At 50.7% G+C, this 21,516-nt stretch overlaps 6 protein-coding genes across 6 annotated transcripts; 3 read left to right on the top strand and 3 right to left on the bottom strand.

Annotated features, from left to right (window-relative positions):
* Nucleotides 1–29: 29 nt before the first annotated feature.
* HER10_EVM0011917 (ankyrin) lies at nucleotides 30–7,407 on the top strand. The gene is made up of 8 exons (XM_035481329.1): nucleotides 30–1,015; nucleotides 1,068–1,299; nucleotides 1,361–1,414; nucleotides 1,473–1,790; nucleotides 1,851–2,130; nucleotides 2,188–2,298; nucleotides 2,371–4,954; nucleotides 5,052–7,407. Exons 1-8 carry the CDS (start codon nucleotides 939–941, stop codon nucleotides 7,342–7,344), a joined length of 5,949 nt encoding a protein of 1,982 aa, XP_035326359.1. The 5' UTR covers nucleotides 30–938; the 3' UTR covers nucleotides 7,345–7,407.
* A 2,268-nt stretch (nucleotides 7,408–9,675) lies between these two features.
* Nucleotides 9,676–11,235, top strand: HER10_EVM0011701 (tannase and feruloyl esterase; the record flags this gene model as incomplete). Its single annotated transcript, XM_035481124.1, has 1 exon — nucleotides 9,676–11,235. The coding sequence occupies one exon, from the start codon at nucleotides 9,676–9,678 to the stop codon at nucleotides 11,233–11,235; it is 1,560 nt and encodes a 519-aa protein (XP_035326355.1).
* Nucleotides 11,236–11,295: 60 nt separating this feature from the next.
* Nucleotides 11,296–13,311, bottom strand: HER10_EVM0013121 (uncharacterized protein; the record flags this gene model as incomplete). Its single annotated transcript, XM_035482488.1, has 8 exons — nucleotides 11,296–11,464; nucleotides 11,520–11,680; nucleotides 11,743–11,853; nucleotides 11,916–12,242; nucleotides 12,311–12,517; nucleotides 12,620–12,884; nucleotides 12,949–13,009; nucleotides 13,086–13,311. 8 exons carry the CDS (start codon nucleotides 13,309–13,311, stop codon nucleotides 11,296–11,298), a joined length of 1,527 nt encoding a protein of 508 aa, XP_035326394.1.
* A 2,145-nt stretch (nucleotides 13,312–15,456) lies between these two features.
* Nucleotides 15,457–17,266, top strand: HER10_EVM0007807 (uncharacterized protein; the record flags this gene model as incomplete). The annotated part of the gene is made up of 8 exons (XM_035477351.1): nucleotides 15,457–15,806; nucleotides 15,867–15,993; nucleotides 16,056–16,074; nucleotides 16,127–16,281; nucleotides 16,438–16,622; nucleotides 16,820–16,853; nucleotides 16,908–17,125; nucleotides 17,188–17,266. 8 exons carry the CDS (start codon nucleotides 15,457–15,459, stop codon nucleotides 17,264–17,266), a joined length of 1,167 nt encoding a protein of 388 aa, XP_035326243.1.
* Nucleotides 17,267–17,472: 206 nt separating this feature from the next.
* HER10_EVM0008692 (cytidine and deoxycytidylate deaminase zinc-binding region) lies at nucleotides 17,473–17,979 on the bottom strand (the record flags this gene model as incomplete). Its single annotated transcript, XM_035478204.1, has 1 exon — nucleotides 17,473–17,979. One exon carries the CDS (start codon nucleotides 17,977–17,979, stop codon nucleotides 17,473–17,475), a length of 507 nt encoding a protein of 168 aa, XP_035326274.1.
* Nucleotides 17,980–18,453: 474 nt separating this feature from the next.
* Nucleotides 18,454–21,288, bottom strand: HER10_EVM0009527 (uncharacterized protein). The gene has a single exon (XM_035479013.1). The coding sequence runs from the start codon at nucleotides 21,122–21,124 to the stop codon at nucleotides 18,512–18,514; it is 2,613 nt and encodes an 870-aa protein (XP_035326299.1). The 5' UTR covers nucleotides 21,125–21,288; the 3' UTR covers nucleotides 18,454–18,511.
* Between the last annotated feature and the right edge of the window lie 228 nt (nucleotides 21,289–21,516).

Here is a 21,516-nt window from a genome sequence, read left to right as displayed (position 1 = left end):
CGAAGGTATTTCCATCATTTCTACCTCCTTCAACACCCAACGCCAACGACCTTGGGCCCTGAATCGGATGTCAAGATCTATCAACCTCGTCTCAAAGCTCCATCATGCTTTGCAAAGGTCGGCTTTCACGGGCTTGCTCCACTCGTCTCGGAACTTGTTCTTTTGATCCTGCGTTTCCTGTAAGTCAGACTAAGGCAGGCTTACACGATGGGCATGCTTGACTGATCCGCATCAGGAGTTGGTTGATTGATTCTGATGAATTGGATCTTGAAAAAAATGTTGTTGCACCGCTGCGTATTTGCTGATTTCAGTTCATACAGGAATAGCTACTCAATTATCCGCAATCGTACAATTCGGTCTCGAATCCAGAACAAGAATAAATGCAGACATATTAATGACAGCCCGGCAAAGCCAAATAATGGGACTTGTTGCAATTAACCCGGCAGTGACACCAAATGCAACACCTTGACCTCTCAACCATTTAAACCGGCTGACAAGAGCCTCTCACAACAACCCTAGAGTCGGACAAACAGGCCTCAGCCGCACACGATGAAAATGTCAGCAGAGGCTGCGCTGGCAATGCATGTCAGCCATTAGGAAGCCTGATCCAAGTTGGGGGCCAGAAGCGAATTCACCCCCGCTACGCCTGCAGCCCGCTAGCGTCACGTCCAATCGCTCAGCCCTAACAGCAACATCTCCTCACATGAGGTTGCCGCCTAGAGACCACGGCCTGTGGTCATCATCATGGCCTCATCTTAAGTGTCGCAGCCTGATGTGGGCGGTGTGATACTTTCTGCCATGCGTCTATGTAGCAATCGACAGTTCTCAACGAAATCAGCGCGTCAACCTCACCCGTAACCAGCTGCCGGGGACACTGAGGAGGCGAGGAACTATCGCGATCGCGCCACCCGTGGCTCTTCACCCACTGTGCCTTCGCCATGATCATCCCCAGCCTCGACGTTGTTTACCCAATCCACATGAACCATGTGCCGCCAGGATGGAGACCTCTCGTGAAGTGAGAATTCGTAGAACCCTCTAAAGATCTTAATCAAGCTTACACACTGCAGTCTCATATGTGTCCATGACTTGGGCGGGTCCCCCAAGTCAAGCTGGCACCATGATGAATCTGGCAAAACCTGGATCTCAGACCCCGACTTTCTCGGGAGCTTCAAGGATTCAGTCCGTGTTTGGACCTATGGATACAATTCGGACCCGGCGGCAAACATGACGCCTGCGAGCATCGCGCTCCATGCCGACGAGCTGTTGATATCGATGATATCCAACTACAGCAAATATCCTGTCAGTAAAATCGATCAACAACGCTTGATTGGACGTATGGAACTTATGCGAGTGTTCCTAGGGCGGCTCTACTGTTTTCATTGCTCACGGGCTTGGAGGAATCATTGTGAAAAAGGTATGTTGTTAGCTGCTCTCTTCAATAGACTTCATAGCTCAACACCAATCGACTGCAGGCAATTGAGCTATCTTCCAACTATCTAGAATACTTCGCTGTCAAAGGGTCCACTGTCGGCGTCGTCTTTCTCGATACAGTTCACCATGCAACAGACTCCGAGGGAGTCCTGGAAGCTGTTAAATCAACAGTGGCAGCGACTCTACTGAAGCACTCCACAAGACCGTCCGTTGACGATGTCAGACAATTTGCGGAAGCTGTTCGAGAAGTCAACAAGACTTTTCTCACACAGGCGCCATTAGACTTGACAATTCTCAACTTCATTGCCACGCGTCGAGTTGAAATTACGTCTGAAGATGGTACAACCTACAAGACTTTGGTGAGGGAGCCTTCTTCTTTTCCATGGCACTTGCGGACCAAAAACTCATCAGTGGACTAGCTTGTGCCCAAACGACGGGCCGATATGGATCCAACACAGGGCCAGAACTCGCTGGTAGCTTGCCATCACTTCCAGTTAACGCAGTTCCCATCCCCCTCAGATAAGATATACAGCCTGTTGGCAGATCAGGTTGGCGATATGATGACAAAGCTATCGTCTTCAACCAACAAACGAGTGTTCTTCGTGCCGCCACCCCCTTTGGCACCCACGACAGCTAATCCCCCGCCCCCTTCACCACCTCCTGGGCCTCCTGGGCCTCCAGGCCCGCCGGGCCCGCCAGGTAACGACGACTCATGAGAATCAGTTGAGTAAATAGAAACTGAAGGTTATTTCATAGGACCCCCAGTGTCTCTGCCGCCGCCACCACGAAGTGGGATTCCCATGGGCCCACCACCGCGAGATCAGGCCAACGAGGCATTTAGTTTGTGGGCCAAGAAGAAAGAAGCTGGTAAGCATGACCTCTTCTCATCCCAATAAAATGTTCTCTCGAAGAGAAATCTGTGATCTAATCTACATTTAGCCGACAAAAAAAGGCACCGAGACATCCTCGTCAACAAACTCGGCCGATGGGACGAGCATCATCTCGGACACGATATACATCCGACACCAGATACTTGTACCTGGATACAGTCCCACGACTTCTTCAAAAGCTGGGTCAAGTCCAACAAGACCGCAGGCCTTTTTGTCCAGGGCGCCACGGGATGCGGCAAAACTCACTTGGCCAAGTCCATCGCCAACCACCTGTCCTGGGACCGGCCTCGATCTCCTCCAGATAACAATATAGTGCTCTCGTTCTTTTGCAACGTCAGCACTGTTGGGAACAAGAAGCCACCAATCGCCCAGTACTTCGTCCGATCGCTTATTCAACTGCGGCCAGTCTGGTCTGAGTCTATAGCGCCTTACTATAAATGGCAGAAGCTGAGAAGCCACTTCGAGCTGCCGGCACTGTTTGACATCCTACGCGACATCATGAGCCAGATGCAATATAGTACGGGCCCGCTGAAGACTACGGCTGTTTTCCTCATCGTGGATGGTCTGGATGACTGTGATGTTACCTATGCCCGGGAGTTCCTCCGCCTTGTGGGAAGTCTCCTTGACCACCCGGTGGCTCGCTCGTCCCCAGCTACCGGCCCTTCTCTTCCAGGACAAGGTTATCCGCGCGAAACTGTCAGGTTCAAGTTCTTATTCACGTATAGCGCTTGCGAGATTTTGAATCTGAACTCCTGCGTACCCAACTCCGCTAGGATCCAGATGACTGATTCTGCAATTCGCAAAGACATCGGCACTTACGTGGACAGGGAGTTGGACATCCTGTCCACGCTTCGGGATCTGAACGGGCCGCCAGAAGGGATCCGATCTTGGATCAAGAATAAATCGGAGTCGTTCTTTTGGTTCGCAAAATACTCCATCGAAGACGCAATGAGTACGACCGAAGATGGCGAGGGATTCTCCTTCAGTGGAAGAGTGTTCCCGTGCCCTTCTAGCCTGGGGAAATACTACGACAGAGATCTCCTACCATTGTTTCAGACCATCGACGAGGATGGGAAATATGCTCTGTCAGCTGTGCAAATCGTACTCGGCTATCTCGGTATACCCACCAGAGCCGAAATATGCGATGCAATCGCCTGTCTTCACGGAGACCCCAACTTGAGATTCCTCGACCTCCCCAACTTCTTGAGACAACGGTGCCCCAGACTCATTAATTCTTTGGATGAAGAGGATTTCAGAATCAGTCATCCTTCTCTGATCTACCACGTCAGACGTTACTACCTCAGCGAGAAAGAGCAGCACGCAAACATGGCATTCCTGTGTATAAAGTACCTCTTCGGATCTGACTTTAGAAGCTTCAAGTCGATCATGCCTCCCAACATCTCAGTGCGTCACCCGTTCTTCTCATATGCGGCAAACAACTGGAGAGAACATCTCCGTCGTGCGGGCGACAAGATGGTCAGACTGCTCCCCCTGCTGGGCGATTTCGTCAACTCTGCGAACTACAGAACCTGGTCAGCGCATTACTCCTGGAACATTGAATTTACACATCATCGGATGGTGATAGATGACACCTTCGTCTCTCCCGTGTTCACATTCATTGATGCTAATATTGGCCATCTGACCCACGAAATTCAGTGGGCAGGGAGAGGAGAGGCGTGGTCTTGGAAGAATGAGCTTCTCAGACAGACATGGCGGTACTTGTACGAGCGTAAACAAACCCCTGGAATTGCCAGGCTCATTGAATATTGGAGGCCCGACTCTTGTTTCTCGGTACACAACTTCTTCGGCCATACTCCTCTGATGCATGCGGCAGGCTCAGCAGAGGGACAACTCGACATGGTCAAATACTTCCTGAAGCGGACCAAAGACGTTAACGAGCGAGGCTCGGTGAGGGGCGATACCGCTTTGATGATATTATGCACGCACCTGAGAACGCGCGACGAAGGCCTGATGGCACGATTGGTCACATCACTCCTTGATGCCGGGGCTGATCCGAATATCTCGGATAAATGGGGCGAAACGCCCCTAGTCAACCCTTGCAGTGTAGGAGATGCTGCCATGGTCGAGCTGCTCCTCCGAGCGGGAGCCAGGCCTGACATGTTAAGCATACACCCGCCAATCATGCATCCCCTCCGCGAAGCAATCATGCAACATCACAATGAGGTTGCCAGACTCTTGATTGACTACGGTGTCGATCTGAGCTTGCATTTCCCATGGCCGAACCTTCAGTTACCCTTAACAGCTGCCATCACCGAACAAAACTTCGACATCTTCATGCTCCTCTTGGACAGAGTTGAAGATATCAATCAGCTAGATGGCATGGGATACGCTGCAATTCATTTGTTGACAGGCCCGCTGGGCAACGATTGGCTACCGCATCTTCTGAGACGACCTGATGTCGACCTAGAGCTTCTCTCCAACGGTATTTCGGGCGATCGAAAGAAGTTTATCCGCCGGACTGCGCTAAGCTTTGCCATCGTTGACGATAACTTCAAGGCGGTAGAGCTACTGTTGGAAGCTGGGGCAAGTCCATGTCGTCACCCTGCATCGCTTGACCAGACGCCCCTTTTGATAGCGGTTGAAATGGCGAGGACGACGAAAAACAAGGAAAGGTACGTTGGGTTCTGGACCCTCTCGATGGCTCGTACAGTGCTTTCTTGTTAAGCCTATATCACTCCTTGAACAGCAAGCTGACTGGGAAAATTCTAGTGTGGAAGAAAGCGAGGTTGATATCAGCACGGGCAACACCGACATAGTCGAGCTGCTCCTCGCCTACCAGTCGCCCATCAATACGTTGAATTGGAAGTCGAAAAAGTACGCCAAGTCCCCATTAATGGTGGCCGTAGACTACAAGGACCAAAACATGGTAGAACTCCTCCTGCGGCACGGAGCGGACCCAACCCTCGAAGAAGCCTACGGACTGCCAGGTCCTCTGGACGCCGCCATGCTCGACGACGAAGACATCGCTATGGGGATGATCAAAGCTTTACTCGAGAATCCTTTACCACCAAGCATCAACTACGTCCCGGACAACCCAGACTTCCAGCATATCCTCATCGAGGCGAGCGATATGGAGCCGGAGGTCACGCGGTTGCTTCTCGCCCACGGTGCTGACACGAAACGTTTCTTGTCCTACATCCCCGGGTGCCTCACCACTCCCCTCCACCGGGCCGTGGAAGAAAACAACATTGAGACTGCCAAAGTTCTTATCGAACACGAGCCAGCCCTGGTGACCTACCAGTGCGAAGAAGGACTAGTCTACGAGACACCTCTTCACATCGCTGCCAGAGACGGACACATTGAGATTGTGCGGTGTCTCCTCGATGCGGGTGCTCAACCCAGCCTGGCCTCATGCCATTGGCAGGAAACACCGCTTTGGTTGGCCTGCGAATCGGGAAGGCTAGAAATTGCGCAATTGCTCTACGAAATGTCGCCAGAGGCACTGGAAGTCCCCTCTTATGACGGCAAAACTCCTCTTATGGTAGCCTGCGAAGATGGCAACCTCCAACTGGTCCACTTTCTTCTGGACAAAGGCGCCGACATCACAGCACGATGCTCAATGGGAGCATCATGTGTCTGTAGCACAGTTTCCGAGGACAACGGGGCGGCCTACAAGATCATCGATCTGCTGCTCCAAAACGGCCTCGGCATTGATGATGTCGTCAGCTCAACCGGGTTCACGGTGCTCGGAGAGGCCTGCAGGGCCGGAGACGTCCCGACTGTCCGGCTTTTGCTCGACAAGGGCGCGGATCCGGCAAAGGGCCAGAAGTGGCCTGGAGATACTTCCACTACGTGGAGGTCGGCGCTGCGGGTTGCCTCCTTGTACGAGTGTGTCAAGGTGATTGAGGTGCTGCTCGAACATCCTCAGCTAGCGTCTTTTATCGAGAACGTTGACTATTACGGCGACAATGTGCTGCATACCGACGGATCATACCACCATCAGCAAGCTTCTGAAATGGCCACGCTAGTATACTCCGCGTGCGAGAAGTTGAAAGCCGAGACTGGCGTCGACCACTTCCAACGGATGCTTGATGTCAAGGACAGCGATATGCATACGCCTTTAGACATGGCGATCAATTTGCCGCACAGGGGCCTGAGCAGTGAGGCGACAAAAGTCATTGACGTTTACTTAAAGCGCTACATTGCGGAATTGACGGACATCGAAACTCGCACGTTTGCTCAGCACAAGCATCTCATGCGAGACATCGCCGTCGTTCTCCTCGAGAGACGGGAATATGACGAGGAGGCCATTCGTTTGTTCCAGGCTTTGATAGTCGATGTATGGGTCACGAGAGAGGAGGGGCAGTGTCTCGAGACGGTGTTCTGCATGGCCAACTGTGATCTTTGCGACGAAGACGAGCAGGAGCAGGTCTCGTTTTGCCGGCTTTGCGGTCTCAGGGTTGGCATGAAGTGCGTCGACGAGGCGAGGCTGCAGCACGAAATGGTTGATGTCCCTGTTATCAAAGACCGCAGTATCATCGACCTCAACTCCGAGCCCGTCAACAAAATCATGGAACTTTTGAAGAACGACTTCATTGTCACAGAAAGTCCTCGCGTAGTGGAGGAGAGCCTCACAACGTATTTCCAGGTTGAGCCAGAGTCAGAGGACACAACTCTTTCGCTCGCCGTACTCCATGCTTTCGGGTACCTGGAATTCCGACGTCGGGCTTGGAGCCCTTACCTACCGCTGGCACCCGCAGTGTACAAACGAATACAGCCTTGGGAGCCAATGTTCACAGAACCGAGGCGAGACTTTGAAGAATGGGTTTGGCATATCGAGACGTCGCCCTACAGGTTGCGGGACGAGCTGAATTACTTTCTCGAGTCGGGCAGAAGAGTGGCGTACAAAGACGAGCAGGCGACGAGGCTGGAGCAGATTCTGAGTGATGTTGGGTGGTTGTACCCGCAACGTGAGGTTTATGACGATGACGATTCGGGCGTTGTGATTGATGAGTATTCCCGTAGCGCCGAGGAAATGTTGGGGGGAAGAAGAAGAAGATGAAAGGATGTGTGGAGTATTTGGCGGCCTGTCGTCAACGACTCGAGATTGCCACGATATTATGACTGATGAAAACACGACATCGAAAGTTCAATGGTTTATTTCAGTTGAATAGCAAAATAATCGATTGTAGCACTCTGTTCCCATGACGCCTGAACATGTCCCGGAATCTATTTCAGCGTACTCTGTAAATCACTCGTCTACCTTAGCCCGCGCCTCCGTTCACGCCCAGAGCAGCAGATGTCTTGACATCGAGGGTTATGTCTTTGGCGTACCGAAGGCCTGCACTGATGGCAAAGGCCAGTTCGAATGGGACCGGCAGGCACTGTCGTCGTTTCACAGCGCTGACGGTGATACCACTGGCATTGCTGGAATTCGCCGAGGATGGTTCTGTAGGCGAGGCCGCAGTTGGTGCAGAGGAGGTTGTGCTGAAATTGGCGACACATGGTTGTTGGTTGTAGATGAATCTTTTGCTAGAAGCGTATTCTTCTCTCTTTTTGAGATAGTAGTCAAAATAATGTGGCTTCTTAGAAGCCTTTTGTGAAAGAGCTGTTGTAATCATCGAGATTGTTTACACCCTCGGATTCTCAGGATTGAGAGGCGCGAAACAATTGATTGTTGTCTTAGTCTTTGGAACTCTTGCCGATGATCAAAACCATAAGGTAGTCGAGGGCTGAAGAAAGCGATGCTATTTATATCGGCGCAGGCGGTGGCTTTCTCCCCGACGGGGAAAGTGAATGGGAGTCAGGCTCTAGCCAACTGTTAGGCTCCTTTGAGATGAAAGAAGGCACAATCACGTCAAAGAACCTAAGCCACCGGACCTTGAATGGAGGTCGTCATTCACCTTGAGTGAAACAAATGGATGCGATTCAGTGGAATTTCTCAGTAGGGAGAACAGGGAAAGGAATTTATATGCGACTGACCGCACTTGATGCTGCGTTTACTAATTTTCTACACACCACCTTGCAGTAGCCAGCAAAAAAGTCCCCAAATTCAGTTTCAAGACTCAGTTCAATTATCAATCAACCAAGCCGTTTCAAAGCATCTTCCAACTACCTGAACGCATCGCTTCAGTCACCCATCATGTGTCATTTCGTCTGGTACGACAACGAATGCTCCAGCTGCGGCTGTACATTCGACCGCAAGCTGACGAAATGCAAATACGTCAATGCGCGGGTTCCGCGACTTGCTTGCGATAAAACATATCTGAGAGAGAACCAGCCGGACTTCAGGTGTCAGGATTGCACAGCTCTGGAAACGCCTTGGAGGAAATTGGAGTTCTTGGTGGATGCTACCGAGGGGGACACCAATGCTGACGAGGCGGACTACCACACTGATTACCCGACTGACGATGACTGCAGAGATGGTGATTATGAGGGTGACGACGGGTCTGCTTCTTCTGAAGACGACGGCGATGTAGAGTGTCCATGCGAATCTGGGAACTTGAAGAGGAAGCTGGAGGCACCTACGACGCGTGGAACGAGGAAAAGTTTGAAGAGGGCTTGCAAGGAACGGGGAATAAGACGGGTTGGAATGTTGAACTGAACGGAACAGCAACAGAAACTAGCTAGGTATCGAAGTCTAGGAATCTTGAACAGGCTCAAAATCACGGTCAATGCTGGATTGCCGAGAAACAATCCGGGGTGACTCAATCCCTACGTCTTTGTGCCGGCACGATCGTACTCAAGTTGGTAAGCAGACGGAGTCCGCGAGTCCTCCGCGGAATCAACAGCTAAGCGGGCCAGGCCCGAGAGATTCACGATGCCCGAGGTTTACCGGAGTAGACCAGACATCATGACAAGAGTAATAAGAGGTATTTGATCACCGAAAAGAGTCAGTAACCGGTCAATTGCGCTGACCTACTGACTAGAAGACAAGAATCCGGCTGTCGTTTTGCAGGGAAATGGCTGGTTACCCCGCGTCTCTAATTCGAACAAGCGGTAACAGCCCCTCTGAAGAAGCAACTCTTCCCCACCAGCTGTCAAGCTACCCCGGACTATCCTTAGCCTGGTACGGCAGGTGATCGACTCTATTGCTCCGTTATCCCCATCCCACGTCAATCTGGCAGCTCTGCAGAGACTACACAGCCGTGACCGCCAACCGATCTTTATCCGTCTGCGGGGATTTTGACCCAGGAGACTGGCTACAAGCACGAGAGCGGATTCTCTCAAGGACTGCGGATAAGCGCGGTAGCAGTTCACGGTAGTTGCGCAGAGCGTTATGGTGAGTAATACTCTTTAAGGCACATCAAGTAGATGGCAATAAATAATACTTCAAGTTACCCTCTATGTGCCGACATGGAGTGTAGACATTGTCGGATCAGTATTCGCAACCATGAGAGGTTCTCGTTATTCAATCCTTCAACTTCTGTTGGCGGCTGGGTCAGCCCGAGCTGTCACTCCCGAGGACTGCGCATCGTTTGCGAGCCGTCTTAGTCTTCCTAATACGACAATCCACGAGACAACATTCATCACAGCAGGGACAAACATTTCGCTCCCTGACAACCATCCGTCATGCGCCATCCCCTTTCAAGTTTCCAGCGTTGATATCTGTCGGGTTGTCTTTGTCACTACTACCGGTCCGACAAGCAACATCTCCCTTGAGGCTTGGCTTCCATCAGAATGGAGTGGGCGTTTCTTGGGCACTGGTAATGGCGGTATGAATGGATGCATCAAATACGGCGACCTCAACTACGGGGCCACACACCAATTTGCCACAATTGGCACCAACAATGGCCACGACGGAACGTCTGGTGCTCCGTTCCTCAATAACCCCGGAGTGATTGAGGATTACGTCTACCGCGCCGTGCACCTTGAAGCCCAGTTGGGCAAAGAGATTGCGCAGCAATACTACAGCAAAGAGCACACCAAGTCATACTATCTGGGCTGCTCCACAGGCGGTAGACAGGGGTTTAAGGAGGCCCAGAGCTTTCCGGAAGACTACGACGGCATCGTTGCCGGTGCTCCTGCTTTCGATCTGATTGCACTCATGTACTGGACCGGCCAACTTTTCCTCAAGACAGGGACCAATGAGACTTCACGATTTCTCTCTCCCGCGGAGTGGGAGCTGGTGTATGCCGATATTTTGAAGCAGTGTGACGGATTAGACGGTCTTGAAGACGGCATCCTCGAAGACCCGAGCTTGTGTCAATACCGACCTGAAGGACTCATCTGCGCCGACGGCTCTTCCGATAGCTGTCTGAGCGGAGAGCAAGCCGCTACTGTGCGGGCCATATTTTCTCCAGTCTACGGCTTGGATGGGCAATACATCTTCCCCAGACTACAGCCAGGTTCCAACGCGACTGCACGACTTCTCAACGGCCAACCCCATCAATACCCCTTGGACTGGTGGCGCTTTGTTGTATACAACGATACAAACTGGGACCTTTCTACAATGACCCCAGAGGATTATGCTGTTGCTTCTAAGCAAGACCCGTGGAAGGTGTCCACGTGGGAAGGAGACTTATCCGCTGCCAAAGATCGTGGAGTCAAAGTGCTGCATTATCACGGCATGCAAGACAATGCGATCAGCAGTGATAACTCTGAGAGGTACTACAACCATGTATCACGAACCATGAACCTCCCTTCGAAGGAGTTGGATGAATTCTATCGGTATTTCAGGGTCTCTGGCATGGCGCACTGTCGCGATGGCACTGGAGCTAGCATGATCGGTGGCAACCCAGAGACTTTCGCCTCCTACGACCCAGATGCCAACGTACTGGCGGCGATTGTACGCTGGGTTGAGGAGGGTGTTGCACCCAATTTCATTCTTGGTAGCCGCTTGACGGCCTCCGGGGAGGTCGATCTGCAGAGGAAGCATTGTAAATATCCCACACGAAACGTGTTCAAGGGACAAGGAGATCCCAAGAAGCCGGATGGGTGGGAATGCGTTTAGGGTCTAATGCCAAGCACGTGTATTTGAGTTATCTATGCAATCGCAGTTGCCGACCATGCATCACTGACTAATGCCTCTAATCGACTTGATCTTGACTTTCATTGGCTTCAACAGCCTTGTCACGCCATTGTCTACCCACTTAAGGGTGCTCTCGTTCGTGTCGAATAGCTCCATCTCAAAGTGGCTGAAAAGGTTTGCAAAGCACACGTAGAGTTCAAGATATGCAATGCTGTATACGTTAGGCTCGTGTTCTCACTCGTGAGGTGGAGAGTATGTGAACTTACTTCACACCTATACAAGCTCGGGGGCCTTTGCTGAAAGGCACAAAGTACTTCTCCAGTTCCCAGCCGGCTTTGCCAAGCCACCTTTCAGGAATGAATCTCTCAGATTCCGAGTAGATGTACGAGTTGACGTTTATCAAACGAAGAGCCTGTGAAACGGTGGTCTTGAAGAAACGCAGAGTCAGTGATTTTGCACACCGCATAGCTAGTCTGGTCTGTGACTTACGCCTTCCGGAAGATAATGTCCTCCGACGGAAGCGCCGCCGGCAGGGACTCTGCGGGGAATGATACCAGGCACTGGAGATCCCAACCGGAGTATCTCTTTGATGACAGCAGTCTGGAAACATGGACAATAAGTATGCTGCGTTGAAAATTCCTTCCAAATCAACTTCGACTTACAAGATAAGGCAGCTTAGAAACAGTATGATACTCATAGAGGCCATCCATATTCGTAGGTGCGCCTTTCAACTCGTCCAACATCTTCTGAAGCTTATCCGGGTTTCTGAGCAAGAAGTATGTGCCAAAGCTAAGGGCAATGCTGTTGGTATCAGTTCCGCCAAAACACACAGACAGTGCTTCGTCAACGAGTGCCTCTTGGCCGAGCTTGTGGAGCCTCTCCGTTTTCTCTGCTTCCAGAAGGAGATCAAAATATGTCTTACGACCATCAGCTATCCTTTTGCCGTCGCGCTGCTTCTCTTCGTCTTCCTTGATCCACGTGGCGCATTGCTACCTAAATGTCAGCAAGAGATATTGAGATTTGACGGTAAAGAAGAAACTGGAATGATTGTACTTACCTCTCGAAAAGCGACATAACTTGGCAAAACCGTCCTTGCTACACTGAGAGGTAAACTCATAGCAATGTGGCTGATCATGGGAAAGTGCTTAGTGAGGAAGAACTTGTCAACAAACTTGCCCAATAAGCTCAAAAACGGCGGCTCGTCTTCGTCGGAATCAACAAAATTCAACTGTCTATCAAACAAGACAGGCATAATAGTGTCAACCTAGAACCTGGTTAGCACTGAACATCCTAGTCCCAGTAGACCGCAGATAACACCCTGAAACTCGATGTTGCGATCATGTAGCTGGACTGAGGAACAACCTACAGTAATGCATTGGAAAAACGGTTGCAAGTTAATCGGCTGGTCATTCTTGAAGGCACGCTGTGCCTTTGCCATTGCTCTCTGCACAACATCCAGAACGACGGGCGCTAGGTGTTCAACATGCTTGGTCGAGAAGAGGGACTGGACCGTATTCTTTCGTTCTTTGTGAACCTCGGGATCAATCAACATGATGATGGAGTGCTTGATACCACCAGCGCTCTGGAAGAAGTCGGGATCCTTGATATATTTCGTGCCACTTCCGTAAGCCCTGATAAAGTGAGTCAGCATAGTCCGCCTCGAAGACGTTATACTGTAGGTGGAGCTTAACTCACTCTTTGAAGTAATCTGGATCACTAACGTGCACGCGACTGGGAGACACCCGAACCACTGGGCCTAAACAGTGCATTACTGATCAGTATGGAAACAACACAACCAGGAACGCCTGCGTAGATCTCTGAGATTTACTGACCATACTTGGCGTGAAGATCAGGGTACTCCTTGATGTAGTTGCCATTGAGAATCACATCTTGGTAAAATTCGTACCAGTATGTTGCTGCCGCATACCAAGGACCAGGGATCTTCCTAAGGGGGTGGAAGAAGATTCTGTAGAAAACACCAACTATGAGGTATACAGAAAAGCACAGGGCAAGAATTCTTGGCGAGAAAAGGATCTCGCGCAGTTGAAGTAGAGCCATTGTGGCAATTAAAGAAATCTAGATGGCTCAACTAGGTTGGTCCTTGAAGACTCCTTTCGAGCACGATCCAGATGATGGTGCGAGACTTGTTTCTTAAGTCAAAGAGTATCTCGAAGTTTCCTTATCTTCTGATGGATCTTGAGGGCATAGCCCTATTATCGCCCTTGATTCTGGTGAGTTCTGGGTAAGACAGACTTGAGATGTTGTTTCTGCCACCATGTGTCAGTTTGACGATGATGAGCTTCTGGATCGCGTAGTCTGTAGATGTCCAACAACGAAACGAAAGGAAGATCACCATTGTTTGCTGCCAGATTTATGCGCCCCCTGTCACGCGGAGGCGGTCACGCGGCGTAGCAGTCCAAGCAATGTTTGTCAACTTAGCGAACTCCATCTGGCACGGGTCATGTACCCAACGATCATTGGAAAGCTCACCCAATTCCCGTAGGGCGAAGCTATGTTGCAAGACGATTCAACCGCTCTGCAATGCATATCTATCAAGGAATCCGGAGGGATGGCAACGTGTATGAGAATGATTGGGTGCGTGTCACATTTAGCAAGCAAACAATACGTCCAATCTGGTGTGGGCCGATTATCCGCAATATCCAGTACCCAGTCGGGATGTTCGGGGATTCACTCTAATCAGTATCGACTAGTTGAACACCCATGTAAACCTACTTCAGCTGACGCCACAAAGCAAACACCTGTGGAGTTTTCTGCCTGTGGCGTTTGACTTTTCGTCGAAGATGATCGCTTTTCCCAGCGCGGAAGAAGGCCGATAAAGCCCCTGTCTACTGTCTTGACTGGGAAGCGGGTCATGACTAGTTGAACCAACGCCAAGTTGATGGATTCAGCTCCTGGTACCTGGGAATTGAACAGGGGTTCAAGTTGAAGAACCATAACTCCGGTGACTTACAGACTCGTTGTACAGGCCGGTCGTTGAACGTCTGCGAGTGATGATGCGATGATATGGGGACTTTGCGAGCATCGACAAGGGCCAAAAGACGAGATTCGATGTAATGTATGTTCCACTTGGCATGTCATGACAATCCATATGTACAGGCATGGAAATCTAAACTTCTTTGGGCAGCAACTATTCGAATCAGAAGCAGGGCCAGACATCATTTCGTGCTCCAAAGGCTAGTTAACTTGAAATGCGTTGATTGGGAGACTTGACTTCCGTAAGAACTCATACCATGTATGGCTGTACAGGCTATCTCTTCGTCTGAGACATCCATCAGTTCTCTTGCCGGCGGGATAGAGCCACCTTGGATAACTCACAGTTGAATGTTTCGTAAGCTCGTACACAACCCTCGGTTAGAAAGACATGTGAAGCATGGGCCGTTCCAACATGAGAATTTTCGAAGCTCCTAAAGTACCCGTATTCAATGATGTTGAGCTTTCATTCGCGGACCCTCATCGGCATTACTTGCTCTTCTATGAAAAAGCCCAGTTTCTAGGTCAAGTGTTCCTCGATTCGCATCTTTCTTACTGAATCGAAGCATTGAACAAGTCAAAACTTCCTTTTTGTGTAAATCAAACCAGTATAGAAATCATTCCAAGAAGAGGCAACTCTGCAGAAGCTGAGACATGTTTGCTCAACTCGAAGCTGATCTAAATCATAACAACTGGACAAGCCCGAGACAGTAGACTCTCACGAGAGGCTTCCCACTAACGGAGTTGCCGATACGGACGGCGAGGATGACGAATCCTTCCTTGACGTAAACGAACGTTCTTGTCTGACCGGACTGAAGTCTTGCGGCACAGTCGCAAGTATCTTTTGGTGTGGTGGGTGTTGGACTGTGGAGGCAACAGGAACCGGGGTAGACAACCCTCGTAGAACCGGGCAGCGATACGGCACGACAAGTCTTGAAGACCCATAGCCAAGTCGTCACGATGCGAAAGGTCGGAGGATGATGTCGGGAATTCTCAACTGTCGCTTGAACTGATGAACCAACCGGGCGAACAGTGTGGATATCCGTGGTTGAACTGAAAAGCAGCGTGTTCCGTCCTTCATCGTTGTCCATTTCACTCCATCTTCAGTCTCTCAAGCCTTCTTCAAACCTGATTACAACACACACTCCTAAGGCTTTTTTTGTTGAAGCGAGCATGATCTCTTCAGAGTCTTTCCTCTTCGGAAGCCCGCAAATGGGCGTTGGAAACGGCTCTGACGGCGTACCCAACATGCCCGAAAAGAGTCAAATGGATCCAATCCACTTCGACATTGAAGACGATGGAGAGTCAACGATGTCGCCAGGCTCCCCAGTCTCTTCGTTTTCGACTTTCACAGACTCACTTTCTTCATCTCAGGCTTTCACTGTCTCTTCGGAAGCGGGAAGCACGTCGGACATACGATCGCGTATTGGCATCAACTCTGACGAAGTAAATGTCAACTATGTCCGTATTCCAGACTTCTTCTCTTCGATTATGTCTGTGAAGCCCGTCATCAACGTCAATTACGATAAAGTGAAAAGAGAGGCAGACAGTTGGATTGCAACGTTAGTAAAACTCTTGAAGAGGACCATTTCCGGAGTAACACTAACATGGAATGGTCACAGGATCCTCAGTCTCAGTGAAGCTCAAGCCCGAAGAAACGTTCAAGCTAACTTCGCGTTCATGAATGCGATGTGGGTCCCATACGCGGATGAAGAGGCATATCGAACGATGATCGATTGGAACAATTGGGTACGTCATACTTCAATGAGGGATAATTTGGTTGGATAGAATTGAGCTGATTTCAATGTAAGGTATTTGCATTTGATGACCGTAAGTAAACCATGACAACACGACTTCACCTGAGCCTGCTGACTCTTGACAGAATTTGATGAAGGCCATCTGAAAAATGACCCTATCAAGGCAGTGGAGGAGCTGCATGCCACTTTTGCGGTGTTAGAAGACAACCACGCCCCAGTCCAGCTTCATGACAACCCAATTAGATATGTTTTTCAAACTGTCTGGGATCGGTTCAAAAAGGTATGTCGTCCAACTTTACTATGGTCGCGCTGTAGCTCCAATTTTTGTCAATAGTACATTGCTGACAGTCGCGCTCATACTTGCAGAGATCTACGAAGGGTAGTGAATACTTTGCAACATTGTTATGCTTTCCAGAATCTAGGCCAATGACTTCAGTTTGCTAACGCGACCATCATAGAGTTGCAGGAACGTTATAAAGCTTCCATCAGATACTACTTCTCCGGCCTGCTGAGTCAAGTTGGAGTTCAAAGCTCCAAGTCCGCCATGGCTCTCACTGTCGAGGAGTACATGGGCTTCCGAAGAGGAACTATCGGATGTCAGCCATCTTATGTGCTGGTTGAGTGAGTGTCTTCCCAGAAGACAAATGAGTCAACAGTGGGCTGACGGCACGATTCACAGATTTTGCCACGGCATAAGTGTGCCTCCAAATGTCATAGACCATGAGAGCTTGCAAGAGTGCAGACGAATCTCGGCCGACCTAGTCATTCTGTAGGTTGGCATGGCGTTAGGCGATGGTTGTTGGCTAACTCTCGCACAGTGTCAATGACATCCTATCATATCGCAAGGATTTGGTAAGTCGAGTGCGATATCTATTCTCGGCCAGCTGTTGACAATGATCTTTGCAGGAACAGGGTGTACAGCACAACTTGATCACATTGTTGAAATCTCAGGGGCACTCTACTCAGGAGGCCATTGACGAGATCGGAGACATGATCGATGAATGCTATCGCGATTGGTATCTGGCTTTATCGAAGATGCCAATCTGCGGAGAGAAGGTCGATCAGGAGGTCATTCGGTACCTCGATGGCTGTCGTGATGTCGCCCTTGGCAATCTTCATTGGAGGTTCGTGTCTCGCTGATCTTTAAGCACTTTCCACATCACTGAGTCACTGACCTTCACCGCAGTTACGAGAGCGGACGGTACCTAGGTGATGAAGGCGCTTTAGTCAGACAAACACGAGTCTTGCGGTTACCCGAAGCCTAAGTTGCATTGTAGTGGATAGCTCATACATATATATACTTATTCAAAGTCCCAATAAGAGAATCATTCTTATGTCGCTGAGAGACTTACACTGCCGCATCGATAAACGGCTTCCTCGTCTCTCGGCCACGCGAGTGATGATCTCCGTTGCGTGATGTGTCATGCGCCTCGACTATCCATCCTGTGAGGCTCGAGTAGCCTTGTTCTCATTACGATGACTTTTGGAACCTCCTCTTGTGCAAAGCTTTGACTTCCTCGTCCAGGCCGGGAATCGGACCCTGCACCGCAATACTCGGCGCAACATCATTGATAGGAAGTGTCTTGACCTTAGCACCCGCCTTCAACCCAAATTCCTCGAGCCAACCAGCAAATTGCGCACTTGAAGAGACGTAAACAATGGGTCCAAGTCCAACCCAGGCGTGGGCCGCAGCGCACATCGGGCAGTGTTCGCCGGAAGTGTACACCGAAGCCTTGGCCCGTTCCCCGGCGCTAAGGTTGAGTTGCGCCCAACGCGCGAGGGTGAATTCCGGGTGCAGTGTCCCGTCGCGTTTCCCGTCTCCATTCTCGCCGGTGTTTACACGATTGCGGTCTTCGCGAATGATTTTGCCGTCTCCGCTCACGAGCACGGAGCCGAAGGGATCGTCGCCGGCTTCGAGGGCCTCTCTTGCAAGCTCGACGCAGCGTTGCAGTATTTTAGGGTCTGGTGTGAGAGACATTGTGAGACTTGAGCTGCTAGGCGAATAAGGTAAAACAGTATAGTGATGATTGTGCTGATTGGAATGCTGAGATAAGTTGCGGGATGAGTCGACAAGCCAAGCAAGATGATGTTGAAAGAGTAAGGATATTGCGGGATAATTCATGACGTAGTGGGGCGCGGGGCAACATTCTCCCAGAACAAGTACGGCGCGGCTCTCATGTGAGAACGCGACGACGTCTACTTTTAGTTGGATAGATAACATTCAGCTGCCTCCTCACATCACACAGTTCAAGTCTTTCGGTTCATCATGCCTATGTGTATCATGAAAGTATCATGAGATTGGTCATTTGATACATGGTACAAAGGAAGGGACACAAGTACAGCTCTCGATAGAAGCCAGTCATTTCGGACCAAATGTCAGTGAGATTTCAAGGAGAATTCTAACGTAAAGGTACCGCCAACAAGGAATGAAACCTACAATACAAAATCGCATCCGGACCTTGACTAGAAACATCTACCCATGTAGCTCTCATAATCGAATAAGACAAACGTCAACACACTGGAACAGCCGTGTCTGTGACTATTTCAGGCGGTGGTGCTTCCTCAGACTCACCACCTTGCGTAACTTTCCCGACAACCCTTTCGTACATATGGAGTCCAACGCCAAGGGCAATCTCCATCTCCCTCCATACCGTCTCGCCAGCTGACCAGCCGTGGTCTTTCGGAACATGGGTGAGGTAATGATTGAACGTAGCCGCCACTTCCTCAGTAACCCGTTTCCCCAGAGAGTTATTGGGCCTCGCGTGAACCAAAACATCCAGGATGTACGTGGTGAGCGTCATCAGCCCGGCTTCAGACATGCTGTAGCCTGGCACCAACATCATGAACGTACGTTCGCTGGCCATACGAATCTTTCGCATCAAGTGCCATGCGTTGCGATGCATGGCTAGCCACGGAAACCCAAACTCTGCCGCTTCATCCAAGAGCCCAACTCCAAGGGAGGTGATGATATCGTAAGGAGGTAGGCTAGGTTTGACGGGCTTTGCAGGCTTCTTGCGTTTCTGCGTCGACTTCTTAGAGCCTTTGTCCTGGCTCTCGCTCTCGGGTTCCTCTTGAGGGTGATCAAACCACAAACCCTCCGGGCAGTGGTCAAGGATGCGTACTATGTCTTCAGCAGTGAAGTTTCCTGTTGAAGTCTCGCCTTTTTCGTTGCAGTACCTCTCGTAGAACATCATAGAAACAGTCGCTCCTTCAGAAATCCGTCTCCGGTTCTTAAGCTCTTTGTAGAGCTTCGTCTGCGTTTTTGACCTTTTGAGCTGGCTCATGTATACGCTCTTCAGGCCGGTTTGCATGAGAAAGCTCTTGATGTATCCGGTCGGGTCGCTTGGGGGGTTTCCCACGTAGAACTGGGACTTGCCAGCCAATTCCTTAATGAGCTCGATGTCCCACCACTTGGACTTGAGTAGACCTTCTTGATACAAAGCATTGTAGAGATGCATGGTCGACATGACGGATAGTGTGTCGTTTGCAAGGCAGATTCCGACTCGATATGTTGCTGCTCGGAAGGTATACATCACCAGACCAGCCATGACGGGGTCAGTCTTCATCAATCGCAGGCGTTCCAGAGAGGGATCTGCGATGGGCTTCTTGAGCCGCTGTTTCTCGACGAGAATGGGGTCGCGTGTCATTTTGGACATGCTCATTACCGTTTGTTGGAGAAGCGGGAAGCATCTGAGTGCCTTTGGGTCCATTCTTGTGCTCTGGTGGATGTACCACGCCTGTGTCATGAGCTCTTGTAGTGTCGACAACCCTCGCATAAACTGTACTCGAATGGACGGCAGGTTCTGTCCCATGACTCCATGAATGTCAATGAGAAGTTGGACTGCATACGCAAAGTAGAAGGGGATTTCCCTCGTCCGCAGTGTTTCTCGGAACCCTCGCAAGACGCCATCGTCCACTGGCCAGTCTGGGATGTAACGAGTGATGAAGTACATATCGTAAAGAACACCAGAGACCGCGTTCCGGTCAATGACAAAGTCGCCATGTGTCCTTGCTAATCTGATCTTTGGACTGCCTTTTGTGACTAATGGTGGGTTGATGGGGCCTTGATCTTTTGGAAGGAGCTGCTGCAGCATGCTGTAAGCGTTGGTGCAGTCTAGGACGCCCGCAACGTACGCAATCTCCTCCTTTGTTGGCTTCTCTGGGAAACGAAGCAGACCCTCCGAGTATTTGCGGATTTTCGTAGTTGTGAATGTGGCATTGTAGAGACAGATGACCCCGAACAGGCCCCCTGGCTGAGATTGAAGTACTGGCGTGACATCTTCGACGATGTTACGGGCAAGGTCGATGGCGGTGTTGGTGGCCAATGCAACGGACACGAGCTCGTGGCGTCCTTCTCGGAATTGTTGCCACATGTACCTGACTCTCTGACGCATTCCGTGAAGGTCTTTCCAAACCAGCTGCCATACGAACTGAGCATCCCAGCTCGACATCTCGCTCTCGGCCTCGAAGTTGGCATCGGTCTCCGACTTTGCTGGTCTCGTTGGTGGAGGTGCATCTGGGGCGTTGATGAATTGCGCGGACGGCTCCGACACAAGGAGTCCTTCAAACTTGTTGGCTGATGGCTGGGCCTTCTCGGCAGCATCGCCAGTTGAGGCTGCTGTGTTGGTTGGGGAAGCAGTTCGATGAGCTGTCAAAACGTGGCGTACTTGACACAAGACCCTGAGGAAGTAGAAATGGGTGCTGTCGTCTTGAGCGTTGGTCGTGGCACCATGCTCAACCAGCTGAGTGCTGAACTTGGCCCTGAGATCGATCACTCTATCAAGAGCGGCGGTTAGACTATCCGGAGGGGCGATGGCTGGCTTCTGTGATGTTGCGAGGAATTGAGCCAGCGGTAGGAGATCCTTGACGGCGAGGATGTATCGTTTGCGCGGTTTCTTCTGCGATGACTTTGATGCTTCTTTGGTTGACTTGCCCTTGCGTTGACCGGTCGGCTTATCATCTTCCGGCGCCGAGTCAAATTTGTCGTCTTTTGAATCTCGAAGCCCTGAGATGAGCTCTGCAGGACAACCGTACGCTCGTGCCGTGGTTGCGAGCCAAGTAGTAATGAAGTCCGTGTCCGTCTTGTACGACTGGTAAACGCTAACAAGGGCTTCTGGGAGCATCGTGCTGATTCGGGGTGAGTTGCGGACTCACACAACACATAGACGACTCTGTGTACTGGTTGATACTGAGAGAACCAGGCATTGAAGTCCGCGCACGAGGAAGTAGCACCTTTTGCATGAAATTCTTGATTGACGACCATCTGAGGCGACCGGCGCGAAAAAGCGGGCAGACGCGGCGCGGAAGCGAAAACCAACGGGAACTCTGCATGTTTGTTGGACCAACAGTGTTACGCCGCATGCAGCCCCCCTGAATTGATAAATGCCCCGGCATACGGCCCCTTGGAGAGCGCCTGATGGCCCAATGGGATGTGTGCCATCGGGCGGATCACGTCCAACAATGCCCCATATGTTGGTGACTGGTTGGTGATTGCGACTGTTCCTTGCTTTCGCAT

The sequence above is a fragment of the Colletotrichum scovillei genome, assembly GCF_011075155.1.
Source record: "Colletotrichum scovillei strain TJNH1 chromosome Unknown Contig00012, whole genome shotgun sequence".
Lineage (NCBI taxonomy): Eukaryota > Fungi > Ascomycota > Sordariomycetes > Glomerellales > Glomerellaceae > Colletotrichum > Colletotrichum scovillei.
The sequence above is the reverse complement of the archived record's forward strand: the minus strand, read 5'-3'. Positions and strand labels throughout refer to the sequence as shown.

What these genes read in the sequence shown, in the direction of transcription:
- HER10_EVM0009527 (XM_035479013.1), bottom strand. Translation starts at nt 21,124, where the DNA reads ATGCTCCCAGAAGCCCTTGTTAGCGTTTACCAGTCGTACAAGACGGAC.
- HER10_EVM0011917 (XM_035481329.1), top strand. Translation starts at nt 939, where the DNA reads ATGATCATCCCCAGCCTCGACGTTGTTTACCCAATCCACATGAACCAT. An exon ending in GGATGGAGACCTCTCGTGAA is followed by an intron (nt 1,016 to 1,067) that starts GTGAGAATTCGT and finishes TACACACTGCAG; the next exon opens with TCTCATATGTGTCCATGACT. An exon ending in AGGCCCGCCGGGCCCGCCAG is followed by an intron (nt 2,131 to 2,187) that starts GTAACGACGACT and finishes GTTATTTCATAG; the next exon opens with GACCCCCAGTGTCTCTGCCG.